We start from the raw sequence: 15882 nt of genomic DNA, 5'->3' as shown, positions 1-15882 counted from the left end.
GTAAAATCATATACATTCACTTAAGATAAAATGAGTTGGGAAACATCTTGCAGTGTTACTTGGAATTCTTTGTACCTGTAGAACCTAAATGGCTGGGTTTAGATTATTCACGCTTCTTTGAAGCAGGGAGTACTGCCTATGTCGAGAAGGGTACAATTCACCCTCTCTTGAAAAAAGCCATCACTCAATCAAACTCTATTGGGCAACTTCCATCCTGTCTGCACCATTCTGTTTTTGGAAAGTTGATGGAGGAGGAATTAGCTAGAGATATTAGAAAAGGCAGGTTATTTGAGCCTTTTTCCGTCAAACCTAGCAAGAGGAAGGGAAACAACATTGTCATTCTGATGGGTGCACTTTTGTTAGGATCTGGATGAGTGTGCATGTGTATGTGAAGTTTCCGAAAGATACCCTAATTAATTCATGAGCCATGAGCCAAACTTCAAAAGAAATACAGTCATTTATTAGGAGCACCATTTCGGCAATATTCGGATGCAGTTAGAACTAATCCCACGTAGATTTACGTTCCCCTATGACCCTGTCTCTCCCCTCCTCCCTGGCCTTGTCATAAATCACATTCTTCAATTACCCACTCTGGCTGGCTGTGAAATCCAACACCCTTCTTCTAATTGCGGAAAGAAAGCATGTATGGAATGTAGCTTCCATTAGGGAAATCAATTAGCTCTATCAGTTCTCCCTCCCTCCTGCTCATGGCAACTTGAAAGCTTTGCAAGTTGGAGTGTGCAGCACTCGTTTTATTCCATCTCTCAGCAGTATTGTTGACCTTAATATCTTACTGCTGGTGGCACTTTTTTTTATAGTAGATCCATTCTTATTGGATAAAGAGCTTAGGAGAAAGAGCAACCAAACCTTCAGATGCTTCATGTTTTGGGATGCCACAGGGTTTGGTCTTGTACCTCAGATGAATGGGACAAGATCATTAATAACTATACAGAGTGATGTCAATGGTATATCGCCAATTCAGGCCAAGTCAGATGTGTTGTAGAAGACTTACTACTGCAAATGGAGATACAAAAATGGGCTAAACCTTATCACAGTGATGGTTAACCTTTTTTGGTGCCAAGTGCCCAAAGTGTGAATGCACATGCACATACCAGAACCCCCAAAATGCAATGCCAGTGCCCCCCACGCATGCGCCCCGTTTTGGGCCTGGAAAGCTTCCTGCACCAATCTGGAAGCCAAAACAGGGCACAGGGGCACCGTGTGAGCCCCCCCACATCCTGTTTTGGGCATGGAAAGCCTCCCGCACCAACCTGCACCCTCTCATGCATGCACCCCATCCCCCGCGCATGCGTCCCTACATAACCCTGCCCCCCCGCATGCGCGGCAGAGACCCAAAGACCAGCTGGCCAGCAGGAGGTGCATGCGCATGCGCGGTGGAGCTGGGCTGGAGTGATGGCTGGCGTGCCCGCAGAAAGGGCTCTGCGTGCCACCTGTGGCACGTGTGCCATAGGTTCGCCATCACAGCCCTATCAGGTTAAAATGGCTGAATATCCATAAAAATTCAGCTTCCAAGAAATTTAAGTTTCAAGTTTTGTTCTAAATAAATCCATGTTGCCTCTGAAGGAATTCTATGAGTTGCTGGTCCTCCCTGACTCACAGTTCCTATTTGAACAGCAGGGGGAGGCTCCAGCTAGGAGGCTTTTCCCAGCACCAGCTGATGTGCCAGTAATGCCCTGATCTGGAACAGGAGGCGTTGGTGACAATGAGTGTCACCACTTGATTGGATTACAGTACAGCAATACATTCTACACGAGCCTCCCTTAGAAGCTATAATGATGCAAAATGCTGTAGCTGTAGCTATTAAAGCCTGCTGCTGCAAAAACAAACACTGATTCTATGGTTGCTGCATTACCAGGTGTCCAGCGTTGGCACTGAGTGAGATCAATTATTGCTTCCTCCAAAGAATCTGCTTGCCCTGTCAGATCAAGAAAAGGCCTGCTGGGGGTTCTCGTCTTCCCTCCTCCCTCCCCCATCTTGAGAGATAGGAGGTACATGGCAAAAAGGCAGGCGTTCTTCATAGAGGCTCCGATATAACCCAAAAAAAATGCTGCATCCAGAGACGTGCTTGGCTCTTTTCTGCTGGCTTCCAGAAAAAGCTTTCCAAGCCTTTCTTTTCTTCAGGACTTTGAAGTACAGTCTAGATATATGCTCCCATCCTTTTGCATTTATAACATTGATGGGTTGTTTTATTGGTGGTCTGAGTGGATGTGGGTTTTTTAAAATGATTACTGATACATACTGTCCAGAGTCTGGAAATTGTGGTAGTTTAGAACCTTTTAAAAATAAAATGAGCTAAGTAAATAAAATAAGATGTAATATAGTGCCAAGCATCTTAGAAAACAATTTTCTTCTGAAAAATCAAATCAGTTTTGCTTTTTCTGCAGGGTTTGAAACTACTGTTGATGTAGTACAGATCTTTCACCAACCATAGTTCAAGCAAAACATTTAATACTTACTATTAACCACAATACAATATACTTTCATCATCATTGATTTTAATAACCAATCATTTATGGTTCAGAAAATCACATTGTTCGTTTCTTGTGTCCCTTCACATGGAGGTGTGTGTAGAAGGGGCACTATCCACAGTCTCCAAAGCCAAGAGCTCAAGCCAGTGCCACCATTATTCAGGGGGAATAAAAATCAGCCATCAAAGCCAGGATAATAATTGGGGCACAGCAGCAGGGAGCACACAAGAAGGGCATCTACTTGGGACAAGAACAATTTTCTTTCATAGAACACTGTATTATAATTGGCAGTGATTGCCACAGAGAGTGCAAAAGGCTAGAACACCTAAGGCTCTTTCCAGCAAGGCATCCAGCCCCTTCCTTCTGGAAAAAAAAAAAAAACAGAGCAGGAAAAAGGCAGGGGGAAGAGAAGGATAAATTCTCACAAACACACATCAATTATTCAGTTTTGTCCATGGCCCAGTAGGTGAAGATCACAAGAAGAACTTTATACATCAAGCTCCTAGGCCACCAGGAGACATTAAATAAATATATACAGGATCTGCAGTTGGCAAAAGAGTTTAGTCACCCATGTTCACTCTAGTTGTCTGCAAAATACAAGAAAAGCAAAAGATCAGGAAAATCCTATACTTTATGAATTACATATTGCTAAATCAGTTTTGTGTAATGGTTGGACTAAGAACAAGGAAGTCTGAGCACCAGTCCTCCCATGAGCTTGAAGCCAGCTGGTGATTTTGAACTAGTCACTCTCTTCTCAGTCTAAGAAAAACGGTATCGGTAAATTATTTCTGAAAATGCTACTAAGAAACTTTATTTAGTCAGCAGAAATCAGAGTTGACTCAAAGGACCATAAATAGCAACATTCTCTCTAAATCTATTCCTTAAACATGATTCCAAAATTCATTAAATTGGGGGTGGGGAGTGGGGGCAGCTTTCCTCAGCCCCCCTTACTTATGTCCTGAGTGATCAATGTCTCAATGCCAGCCATGACAGTTATGACTATCAAATTTCCTCACATATCATCAAGTAACAGATTTGTTTATGTGCAGTAATGTGGGCTTTTTAAAAACAAATATTACAAATCTATCTGTTTGCGATAATGAGAAAACACAACAGTCTTGGATGAGAGTAAGGAGCACTAGAAAAAAAGCCCAGGAGGATGAAATGAAAAATTCAGATCAGTGCTCTGATGTAAATGGAAGACTTTCCCTGGAGAAAATGGGTTGAAGCCATACAATCTTATTAAAACATACTGAAAAGTTGATTTCTTGCCTCTTTCCAACTTCTGGAAGTTGGGGTGGCTGTAGGTGCCCCTAAATTCACAGAAATATTGGGAACTGCTCTTTATTGTATTAATATAACTGCCTGGGAAACTGGGACTGTAGGAAAACTTAGGAAAACGGGGATTGTAAATGTATTAGGGCTTTGTTGAAAAATAACTTTTTGCTTCTATACGAGAGTTGAAAATCTGAAAAGTTATAATGAGCAGACTATCTCATATGGAGAAAAGTAAGAGTGGCTTACCTGCAGGATTGCTACAATGACTCCAAAGAGTCCAATGGCACTGCCAAAGATTTCCACAATTAGGATCTTGACAAAGAGGCTGGGATTCTGGGCATCTGCTAGTGCAGCACCACTTCCCACAATGCCCACACATACACCACAGCAGAGATTGCAAAATCCTACGGTCAAACCTGCCCCAAACATGCAGAAACCTACATAGAGAAAATGGCATTAGGAATGGGCAGTATCCAATGGCATTTTCAAATTGTCAAGCTTTCAGGACTTTTCCTTGAGAACAGTGGAGTAAAAACATGATCTGAATGTCCAGTTCATATATGAAAACATATATGAAAAGTTCATATATGCCTTTGAGGTTTGCCATAAGAACATTACTGCTATTATGGTGGTTTTGAACCATACAGATACAGCACACATATTATTCTGATCTCTTCAATGGTAATCTGATAAACCATGGTGACGCAGTGGCTAGAATTTAGTGTTGCAGCCTAACTCATTGCTCATTCCAAGAATTCGATCCTGAACAGCTCAAGGTTGACTTAGCCTTCCATCCTTCCAAGGTCGGTAAAATGAGGACCCAGATTGTTGGGGGCAATATGCTAACTCTGTAAATCTCTTAGAGAGGGCTGAAAAGCACTGTGATGCAGTATATAAGTGCTATTGCTATAAGTGCCCACTCCAAGGAGACAGTCAGCACATTAGAAATTGCTAGTACAGCATGGAATAACAAGAAAGTCAGAAAAGGGGAAAGTCAACTTGTAGAATCCACATGCTCCTTACTGGTTACATACATATTGTTTGATAGTTTAGCAGGATAAAACTTCTGCAATGTTTATGTAAAGACATAAATCCAACTAAAAAAGGGGCAGAATTTGGTGATAAAAGTCATGCTTTTTGGTGGGTTTTTCCAGATTCAATCCCTTATAAGGCTGGGAAAGATTTGAAATCCTGAAGGCTAACATAGACCAGAATGAGAAAATGTGATGGACTTATAAACTCCTTTGATTAGATTCCCACAAGTAAAAAGAAAAACTAGTTAAGATATGGGTTGTCACAGTTATAGTTAATGCATTAATCATAGGGCACTATACTTCCTATACTTATACAGATAATAGCATGACTTGGAAATGGCATTTCTTAAGTAACTAGGAATCCATGATCCTCCTACAAAGGTAAGAGCAGTTTTTCCTACCCCCCCCCAACCCCACCCCCACCTACAAATATAGCCTACCTGCATGATAGTTCCGGGGACCAATTTGCTCAGGGGTTCTACCACTAAATTGCTGCAAGGAAAAAAAGCATTCTATGAAACAAAAACATTTTTCCAAACAGATTAGAAAAATATCTCCTGCCAGAAGGATTAGATATAGCAATTATAGCCAACCCCACGAGACAAAAACCAGGTCTAATATGTGCCCCTGCTCCCACCCCCAGTGGGGTGGGCCTTCAAAAAGCTGGCTCAGATCTATGGTTGCTATGGTGGCTATGAATTTCGCAACCGCTTCCAAATTTTCACATAGGGAAGGCAGATTAAATTCTACCAGCTCCTTAAATCTGAAAAACCAATCCAGACATAGCATCAAGCATCACAGGTAGGGAAGCTGCTACATAGCAGGAAGGCTGGTAGAGTGGCAGGAACCCCAACTGATGCTCAAGGCCCAAATCACAAATAGGGTACGAGCCCTGGCATTAGGATTTACCAAAACTAATTTCTTTTAAAAAATGGGGCAACTGCAGACCGTTTAGGATAGGTTATCTCTTAATAATGGAGAACTTTTGGACCAGTGTTGATAACTTTTGATAGGTAGTTTTGATAGTTAATAACTTTTGGATTAATATTTACTTGGAACCATCTATGGAGTTTTACTTGGGACAAATGAAAGAGAGTCTGCTCATAAAAATAACATGTTTGTAATATTATAATATTTTGCAATATTATTTTTATTACCAGATTCTCTTTCATTTGCAATGGAGATCACTAATCTTGGCAACACTGTCTAATGCTTTAAAAGCATCTGGCCAAGCTTTTATACTCACTGATGATTAGAGAGGTTACCTTAAGGGCGGCATATAAATCGAACCAATAAATAAATAAAATAAATAAAAGCTTGAACCATGTTTGCTATTTGCTATCTGTTATCTGCAATTATTCACTATTTAGCACAACACTAGAAATCTATTGATTGACTTGATCCGTATTATGGTTTGGAATACTATAATCTACTTTGCTTTCTTCTCAGGAAACAAATGGATGAGGTTAACATCAAACCAGACATATCTGAAAAATGGTACAGTCAATTTAGCTGAGAAATATATCCCTCTTATACAAAACAGTTAATACCTCGGCCATGTTGGTAATCACAATAGCCATGATGATTCCATAGATGGCCACAGCTTCACAAAAGATTATACTGCAAGGAGAAAGAAGAGTTTATCAGTTGAAGTGGGGCAAAAAAAATGGCTATCTTCCCCAGATTATAGAAGGAAGGAAGGAAGGAAGGAAGGAAGGAAGGAAGGAAGGAAGGAAGGAAGGAAGGAAGGAAGGAAGGAAGGAAGGAAGGAAGGAAGGGCTTTTATGCCCAATGCTAAGGTTCTATCCTAGATGCCATGGTGACAATAGGATATACTGTACTGCTGGATTTTGTGCCACAAAAAAGCCTATTACCAGCTTCATTCTGTGTATGCTTACACCATGATTTTGGGGTAGGGTTTGGGGAGTGGGGTGTCACTGAAAAAAACATTTTTCCTTTAAAGAGCTTTGTTCCAGTAAGTGCCCCGAAGATTTAATTACACTGCTATCTGGAGAATAACATTGTCCAGTGATCGGATGTCCTGGTGACCTTTGTAGTTTTTAATATGTCTGTAATACAAATGGAGAAAAGAGCTTTTCTCACCTGACCAAATTTTTGGTTTTGATCCTAGGTGCTTTGACACCACCTCCAATGATGCTGGATCCAGTGATGTAAATCCCCCTAAAAACAGAATGATTAGATGGACAGCCTTCACCATGTTGCACAGATAATTTGGAATGTGCCAGTAGATGGCAAATAGTTTCTTCAATTATGTCTGTGGTAAATTATTTATTCATATAATGCTCTATGCCGATCTGTATTTGCCTTTCCATTATGCAAGACAAAGTATCTTACATGGGGCCCTCAATTGTTTCCAGGCAAAAATTAACTGGGTTTGAGGCTACTTAGTTTCATGTACCATTTTAATATCAGTAAGTGAACTCAAAAGCAGAGGTCAGCTGCACTTGCCAGCTAGCAACAAGAAGAGAAGAGAGATATGAAGAAAAAAGATACTCACCATGCCGCTCCCACCACTGACAATGAAATGGATAACCCAATACCCAGGTTAGACCACATATATGGAGAAGTCTCTGTCAGGAACCTATATACAGAAGAATATCTTAAAATACGCCGTGCCCCACCCATTATGGTATATGAAATCACTGTTCTCACAAAAGAAGAAAAGGAGGAATCCTAGTTAAAAACACTGAGAAAAGACTTTATAGTTGTAGCTTGGCTATAACAATTAGTCTATTATTCCATGTCAATGCACAAAAATATATCTTTTCACTCATGCAAACAGGCAGTAATACCATATTAAGAAAAAAATTATTTCTGAATGAGACAGAAAAAAACTATAAGAAAGTTGTGCTGAAGGTAAGTGTAGCTAAACTGGCATAGTAATAGATAAAAGCTCATGAAATGCAGCAAGCAGTGAACTTGTTTGATCCATCACCTAACAGGACACCTGCAAATCAGCTCCAGAATTATATTCTGTTTCCCACTTTTGCTAATTCTGGAACTGACTGGCAGACTTATATTCTAAGACTTCTTCTGGATTCTTAATTCTATCCATCCTGGATTGATGAGCATGCATGGACAATTCAGTCAATAAATGTTAGAGTAATAAAAGCTTAGGAGCCGAAAGAGTCAGAAGCTGTAAATAAATTGAAATATATTCACTTCTATTATAATAATACATCTGTAGCTATTTGTTTTGGTCAAAAGTTTTTAATGAAATCAAGAAAATTATATGGCAATTCACCCTGTAGCTAGTTTATTTCTGCATTTTCAAACATAAATTTATGTAGAATAGAATAGAGTAGAACAGCTTTATTGACAACTGTGATTAGATACACAAGGAATTTGTCTTTGATGTATACGTTCTCAGTATACATGCAAAAAAACAAAGTAATAATAATCACAATAACAAAGGATAATAATCATAATAATGATACCAATAGAGAAGGTAGTGGAACAGATGAGAAGGATAAAAATGATACAGCCATACTATATGGATAATATACTTAGACATAAGATAGAACTGTGGAAATTAAGTATTCAGCAGAGTGATGGCAAAGAAAAAAACTATCTCTGTCTCTAGTTGTTTTGGCATGCAATGCTCTGTAGCAGCATCTCAAGGGGAAGAGTTGAAACACTTTATGTCCAGGATGCACTATAAGAGATTAATTCAATTTCTATTACCTGCCAGTTTTGCCATTGCAAAAAACTTGGTAAACTAAAATATATCTTTCTTTGAATCAGTAGTATATAAAAATGAGATAAACTGCATTGACTGAAGTTAACAGCAAAGGTCATTTTATTCTTTTCTAACCTGCATTTCTTAGTGGTAATAATATTTTTTCATGATAGTTTACCTTTTTTTATTCAAGTAAGTTTTGGAGAGGAAATACTAAATGTGTATTTTAAATTTTTCTCCTTAGGTTTACCCATTCATGTATATGGTCTCCCAATGCCCTTTTTTACTTTAATTCCCCCTTTTCCTGATTATATTAATATAATTATATTATAATTAAGAATTATTAAAATTTTCATTATTAAAACATTACCAAAGAGGAATGCAAATCCTACTATTCTGTAATATTCTTTTCTGATCTTTGGTGAATTTAATAAAATTGTTTTGGGACAAGAAGTAAAAGTTTACCCATAAAAATAGGGCACCAACACTGAATGGTTTGTAAACCTTACCTAGCCAAGCATAAGGACAAGCTATTCATAAATAATAATAAAAAAGGTTAGGGTGCCAATTGACGAGTTGGCAAAATGATGCTATTAGCAGAACTGATTAGTAAAAGTGAACAGTGCCATTAATATTGCTGTCAAGAACTGCAGTGTGGATGCAAACAGGCTAAGCTTTGCTTACTCATCTTTGGGGTGCAGCACTGCCAGATCTTCAGGAATCCATAATCCAAGAATTTGTGAGATACACTGGCCAATTACTCTTAATCTCCATAGCACCTTTCCTGAGCCATCATGAAGAATATCCATAAGCCATTTCCCCCCCTACTACTTCAATCCCCGTTTGGGAAGAAAGGGACAACTTACCACGCTACATCGAAGCGAAAGCCCAGGTCAAATATTGTATAGCAGATTCCTGAAAAACAAAAGCAAAGTTGAATGTTTCGACTTTGAAAGCTGAAGTTAGTCCCTACTTCTCAACGCCTGAAACTGTGATGGTACCAGTATTGAAACCATCATTCTCAGAACAGGCAAATAATATCAAGTCTCCACAGGGAAAAAAAGAAAAATATGTAGGTTTCTTGTGTAATTTCTTCATCTAATTTACACCATAAATCTTCATAAGGCCAAATTACTTTTCAGGATAAAACTTTCTACTTATAAATGGGTGGGATGAGCATAGACCAATTATTGAAGACCAAATATGCCAAATATCATACACTATAGCTAGGGGGGAAAAGTCATATATGAAGCTCAGAGTGGAATTTTCAGAAAAATGAACACTTCGCAAAATTAGTTAATGACACACTTATGGGAAATATGTATCAGCATATACTAACAGAATATGACAACATAGTCACAGGATACAAGTATTCCATCTCATTTGTGAATAGTCCCAAGCACACTTTTCCACAAAGAATCTAAGAATTTGAGAAGAAAGAAAGAAAAGTTAAGGGAGGGCTTAACAAGATTCCCTATAATATCAAGGAGAAATAAGATCTTGAATCAGGAGAGCAAGCTTACGTTGGTTTCTACAATTAATTACTTAAGAAAGAAAGCAGTAGATGGCATTTTGATCTAAAGAAACAGAAAGAAAACAGAGATAGCATTACAAAATATGTATGCATTAATTCATACTTTAATCTTTCTACTCAGAGTCTATTGGGGTGGCTATAGTTATCAAGTCAATTCACAAGAGTTTGCATAGTTCCCATTCCTGGATATTTAAACCACAATCTAACCACCAAGAACATGAATCTAGAAATATCCCTTTATATGTTGAAAAGAGAGTGAGGAAGTAAGTCATGAATCTGGAAATAACAACCAGTAATTTAGAGTTTATTCAGAAACACCTTGAGTCTCTGTGCAGGATAGGGTCCCGGTTATATTACTATAAACAAAACCTCCTTTAAAAATACATAACTTCTCCCAAGTGACAGTCTTAGCTTCAAGCCATGCAAACTCCATATCCTTTACCCATCTAAATTTAAAATATACCTTAACACGTATTTATTTGTCAGGAAAACAAAGGTCAACATTTTTTTCTTTCAAGTATCGGTAGCTTGCAATTATAGGTAAAAATTAGAGGCTACTAGGTATAGGCATAGCTTTTGCACCTGATGCTTAACTAATATAAATAGAGACTCTTTTGTAGTTACTAAAAATGTAGATTTTGGGCAGAAATATGGAACAGTGTTTCCCTACTTCCAATTATGTCATTAACACTTCAGTGAACTCACAAGCTGTATCCCTACCTGTTTATGTTGTTGGCAGTTTAAGAAATGGCCAGTCCTACCACATATTGTGCTAAAGCCTTCTCTTTCAATTATCAGATTTAAATTACTAAATATCATTAGCAATCAGGTATTTTATACATCTGAAGTACCATGAAAAGTTCTGGAATTTTCAAACTAAAAACTGCTATTCGGTTTGGACAAAGGAGCCCTGAATTAAATTTCTCTTTAACCAAAAAAAACCCGGACAAGTTTCTATGTCTAGTTTCTGAAGCAAGTAATTTCTCTCACAGTCTAATCTTCCTGATCAGATGTATTTATAATATCTAATTTGCATTATGCATTATTTCCCAAATTTGCAACAGCCCCTACACCAATTAAGTCAACAATGGATACATCAATATTTCTTTGAAGATTTTTTGTAAGATTTTTGCATTCTCTCTAATATATCACTAAACTAGCAAGACAGAATTCTACTCCAGAGCCTTCTATTTACATATTTCATACATGCTCATGGTTCATATTTTTGCTTAACTATCATTTCTTTGAATACAGCACATATTTCGGCTAAAATGTAAATTATCTCTGACGATGCCCAAGAAATTATATGAGCCTTTTTAACTCCCAAAGAAGCTTACTAAAATAATACACCTAATACATCTAATACATGTAATACATCTAAAGACTTAATAGGAGAGAAAAACGTCCCTATCATTAATCACAAAAAAGACATTATTCAGAAAACACATGCATTTTAAACTGGCAAAATAAACTTCTCATAAAAAAAAACACAGGGATGAAACAAGAATGCATACATGGCAGAATTGCACAATGGCTTTCTGATATTTATGTATCACATGAGACCCTGTGGATAAATATGAACACTGGAGAACACTATTTCTCTTCTGTTATTAAGAAAGAATGGAGCAAATTGCAAAAAGAAGTTTCCAACCATGTGTAGATGTTGGGAGCTTTTAAAAATTCTTTTCTTGCTGAGTGCTAGATGAAAACTTTTCTCTTAAGCCACCCAAACTAACTGTACTGGTAGGCTCAAATAATCAAAAAGTAATTTGGTGTCAGCAGTTACACTGATCTCCAGGAAGTACCAAATGACTGATTCTGACAGCTTAAGGGATGGAATACTATGTATGCAATTCTTATAGAGCTTGGTAATTGTTGAAACTGTCAATATGAAAAAGGGAGGAAATTACATGGCACATTTAAGGATGCCACTCCCAAAGACTAGCTATATTTTTCCTTCATGATTAAGAGATTGTAACCAAGTATTCTATAGCAACAGTTGCCCAATTCTTATACATAATACCAAGAGAATAGCTAGAATTATGAATAAATTTTACTGAATATACTATAGCATGGGTGTCAAACCCGCGATGTCATGTTGCCGTCGTATGATGTTTCGCGACACTTTTTCGCTTCTCGGACCTGGGGTATGCCTAGCCTGCGTGTGACGCATCCGGCCTGCGGGCCGCCAGTTTGACACCCCTGGTACAGTGTTTATTTGCTACAGTTGCATTCTATGCCTTCTGAACAATCCCCTATGTTTCTACGTTCTACTTTAATAGAGAAGTATTGAAAAGTTTAAAGATTTTTCATATTTCTCCCTTTGCAAACCACATACACTATAGAAAGGATTTCTATATTTGGATCCTATAGTTTCTCAAACAAAGAACAGAATTTAATTTTATGACTACCACATCCCTTCCTTATCAATTGTCCAGTTTGGTGAACAGGATTTAGCTCAGGGGCATGGATTTTCTAAAACAATTTCAGAATATGAATTCAAGATTCACTGGCAAGAAGATAGGAAGCCACTATAAGACAAAAGTTTAACTGAAAAAGGAAGAAGCTAACTTCCCCTTTGATATGGAGTGGAAATCATACTAAAAATGATTATTCCTAAAGCACCAAAATCATCTAAATGAGAAAACAGAACTAAGAGTTTCCCTTGCCCGCTAAGAAGCCAGAGAAATGCATGCAGGAGAGGAAATCTTGGCGGCAAACATCTACAAGGACAGAAATGGAGCAAGGTTAAGCAGAAGAGGATGTTATGTGTGGGTGATGTTCCCAGCAAAAGCCAGTAAGAAATTTTGATTTCCAAAATAAGTTGTGCCGACTTGCTAAAGTGACCTTAAAGGAATACGGAGTTGAGTTAGAAGGTCAAACTTGAGTTTATGGTTTATCATTTCTTAATCCTGACTGAACAAGTCTGAACCACATCAACCGAACTAATGCAGCTGAAGATCCCAGGTTCATTGCAGGCTCATCATTCTTACTAGGTGAGCTGTTCCAAAGACCGTTGACAAAACAAACTAAATGAAGTTTACTATGTACACTTTGCATAGGATTACAGCAGTGATAGAAATAGAGACTTTTCATCATCTAGCAATGCTATTATTAATAGATCCCAAGAAATCACAGGTACACAGCAGAACATATATACCATTCAGTTACACAGCAGCTTTCCAATAATGTGTTTGATAATCACCTGCAGAAGTGTGGAAGTTAAGGTTTAAGTTAAAGCCTGGAGACATGCAAGAGGTTTCTCTGGCAAGGGCAAAATACTTAAAAGTTCTTCATTTTGAATCTCTTATCAGTGATAAATCTGGCACAACTCAAAAGAGGAGGGTATTTAAAAAAAATAAACGTTTAAAAACCATTCAATTATACAAGCATTCGCCACATATATTTTGTCTTATTGATAATGGGAGCATATGATACTGATTCCAGTTGTATCTGTATATGCCTTGCTATTGCCTCTATTTTATATATCATTTGAATTATGTTCTAATAATAACTTTTAACACAAACTTGCTAAGAATGTTCATTAATACAAATCTTTGAATACTAAAGTGCTGGGGACAAATGGCAATCTCTCCAGCCTAATGAAGAGCCATTTTTAGGTATTTCCTAATCATACTTTTGTTTTCGCATGGCTAATACCACATAATAGTTTTGTCCAGCATAACACACGTAGACTTACAGTAAATGCTGTTGAAACCTTTCCATTTTATGAATTTTAGTTCTCATGTTGCTTCTGATTTTATTACATGTACACTTCAATGAACTAGTTTTTAACTACTAATGTATTCTTGTGAATCAGATTTTGAGCACGTGAAAAGTTAAGGCTGAGACAATGAATGGGCTTCTACCAGCTGACTGCTGTAGCATTCAGAGAGATACGGATAACATTAACAGGGTCTGGCAGATGGAGAGATGGTGAGCAGGCTCTAATCATGAAGACGATGAGCTGTGATCGACCACCAGGTAGATTTCAATGTTCAATCAGAGGAGTGGATCATATTTAGAATCATTTGTATAGAGCTCATTTTGATGACAATGATCAAAAATCAAATTTTGGCAATGAATTCAAAGCAAAGAGCACATATGCCAGGAAAACTACAAGCAAAGTAACTAACTGAACATTATATTCCATTAAATAGGAAATTTCTGAAAAGTTTCTTCAGGTTCAGCAATGCAGCAGCTACCCATTACATATGGACATCCACACAACTGAGACTGTGGGTTATCTAAGAGAGATACATAGCAGTATAAGATTTTTTTAAAAAATGATATAGCAGCATGACATTTCTCATTATAGATACTTCATTGTACATACTCAAAAAAAGAAAAAAAATCTTGTATCACTAAAATGTAATGTGGCATGTAGGATCTAGTCTAGCCTTAAAAACAGAAAAGCTCAGAGGGTTGCTACATGGAAGTTAGGTTGTGCCTTATATAAATGCAAATGTTTGTTTAATTAGAAATAGTATCTAATTAAAATATAATGATTTATAACCTGAATATTAAATATATAAGATAAATACATGGATATATTTTTATCTGAAATGCAAGCTTGAAACCTCCCTGAACATATATCTTTGTGCCTTATCTCAACCAAAAGATTAAAGATCAACCATCCTTGTTTATACGTAAACAATACTTATACTGCTAGTGGACATTCCATATTAATTTTATACCAAAGGTAACTAGGATGAAGCAGTTAAATGTTTTACCATTAAACATCTTATCCGTGGTTATTCTCCTCTAGAAATACCGTGTTTCCCCAAAAATAAGACCCTGTTTTATATATATTTTTTAACTCCAAAATAAGCGCTTGGCCTTATTTTCGGGGAGGTCTTATTATTTTGGGGTGCATGGAGGAAACCAGAGGAAATGGAGGGGACCGGCTGCGCATGCGTTTAAATACACTGCTCAAAAAAATAAAGGGAACACAAGCAGAAGACATCCGAGATCTGAATGAATGAAATAGCCTTATTAAATACTTTGTTCGTTACATACAGTAGTTTTGTGTTCCCTTTAGTTGTTTGAGCAGTGTATAAACTATTGTATGTAAAGAACAAAATATTTAATAAGGCTATTCTGCTATACCCTTTGGCACCCAGAGATATTCATTCAGAATCATTTCATTGTCAAGACCTCAAAGCCACTAAGAAAACTCTCTTGTCTCTCACTTAACCAGAAATGAATTGGGATTATTAGACACGGAAACATCTTTTAGGTGTCTTATTTTTTGCAATCTCCCCCCAGCAGTTTCTAAAATGGGGAGGATGGCATGAGATGGAAAGGCAAAAAAAAGCACTTCCTATCGACAAAAAGAGAAGCGTTAAAAGAGAACCAAACCACGTTCGGGTCCGGACACGGGTTCAAATATTCCTTTCGGCCAGAGGAGGCTATATTCGCATATATACCCAGCCCCCTACACCCCGCGCTGCAGAACCACAGCTTTTCCTCACTCGGGCATTTTAAGAGGCGACTGGGATGCCAGGTTAGCCTCTCCTGCGATCTACTTGCCCCCGATCCAGGATCAGCGACCTCACACTAACTCGCATATAAAGAAAGGGGAAGTAAGAATCCGGCAAGGAGAGCGGGCGTCCCCCAAACAGCAACCTTGGAGCCTCTCGCTTCAATCACTAACCGATGCCGGCGATGGCGGCGGCCGCGCTCAGCCCCAGTCCCGAATACAGCAACCCGAGTCCGGACATGGCGGAGACAAACCCTGTACGCGGACCGGAGCCGACCAGGAATCAGCCGACCCTGTGACTGACTGACTAACTGACAGACGGACCCCGCACCACGTGACCGGATTCAAGGAGCTACGTGAGTCTC

The 15882-nt window shown here is 38.1% G+C and overlaps 1 protein-coding gene and 1 long non-coding RNA gene across 3 annotated transcripts in view; one reads left to right on the top strand and one right to left on the bottom strand.

Annotated features, from left to right (window-relative positions):
• Positions 1-7990, top strand: part of LOC117664110 (uncharacterized) — a 15279-nt gene extending 7289 nt beyond the window's left edge. The window contains exon 5 of one of the 2 annotated variants that reach the window (XR_015733077.1): positions 6933-7990. This is a non-coding gene — a long non-coding RNA (uncharacterized LOC117664110). The remainder of the gene's footprint in view (positions 1-6932) is intronic. The other variant, XR_015733078.1, reaches the window with a different exon arrangement.
• Positions 2500-15882, bottom strand: ATP6V0B (ATPase H+ transporting V0 subunit b). Its single transcript, XM_034414902.3, has 8 exons — positions 15692-15882; positions 9368-9416; positions 7320-7403; positions 6905-6982; positions 6352-6421; positions 5242-5293; positions 4014-4204; positions 2500-3076 (listed from the first exon to the last, which is right to left on the bottom strand). The coding sequence occupies exons 1-8, from the start codon at positions 15756-15758 to the stop codon at positions 3050-3052; spliced, it is 618 nt and encodes a 205-aa protein (XP_034270793.1). The 5' UTR covers positions 15759-15882; the 3' UTR covers positions 2500-3049.

This window comes from Pantherophis guttatus, chromosome 3, assembly GCF_059756535.1.
Source record: "Pantherophis guttatus breed Tessera chromosome 3, ASM5975653v1, whole genome shotgun sequence".
Taxonomy (NCBI): domain Eukaryota; kingdom Metazoa; phylum Chordata; class Lepidosauria; order Squamata; family Colubridae; genus Pantherophis; species Pantherophis guttatus.
The sequence above is the reverse complement of the archived record's forward strand: the minus strand, read 5'-3'. Positions and strand labels throughout refer to the sequence as shown.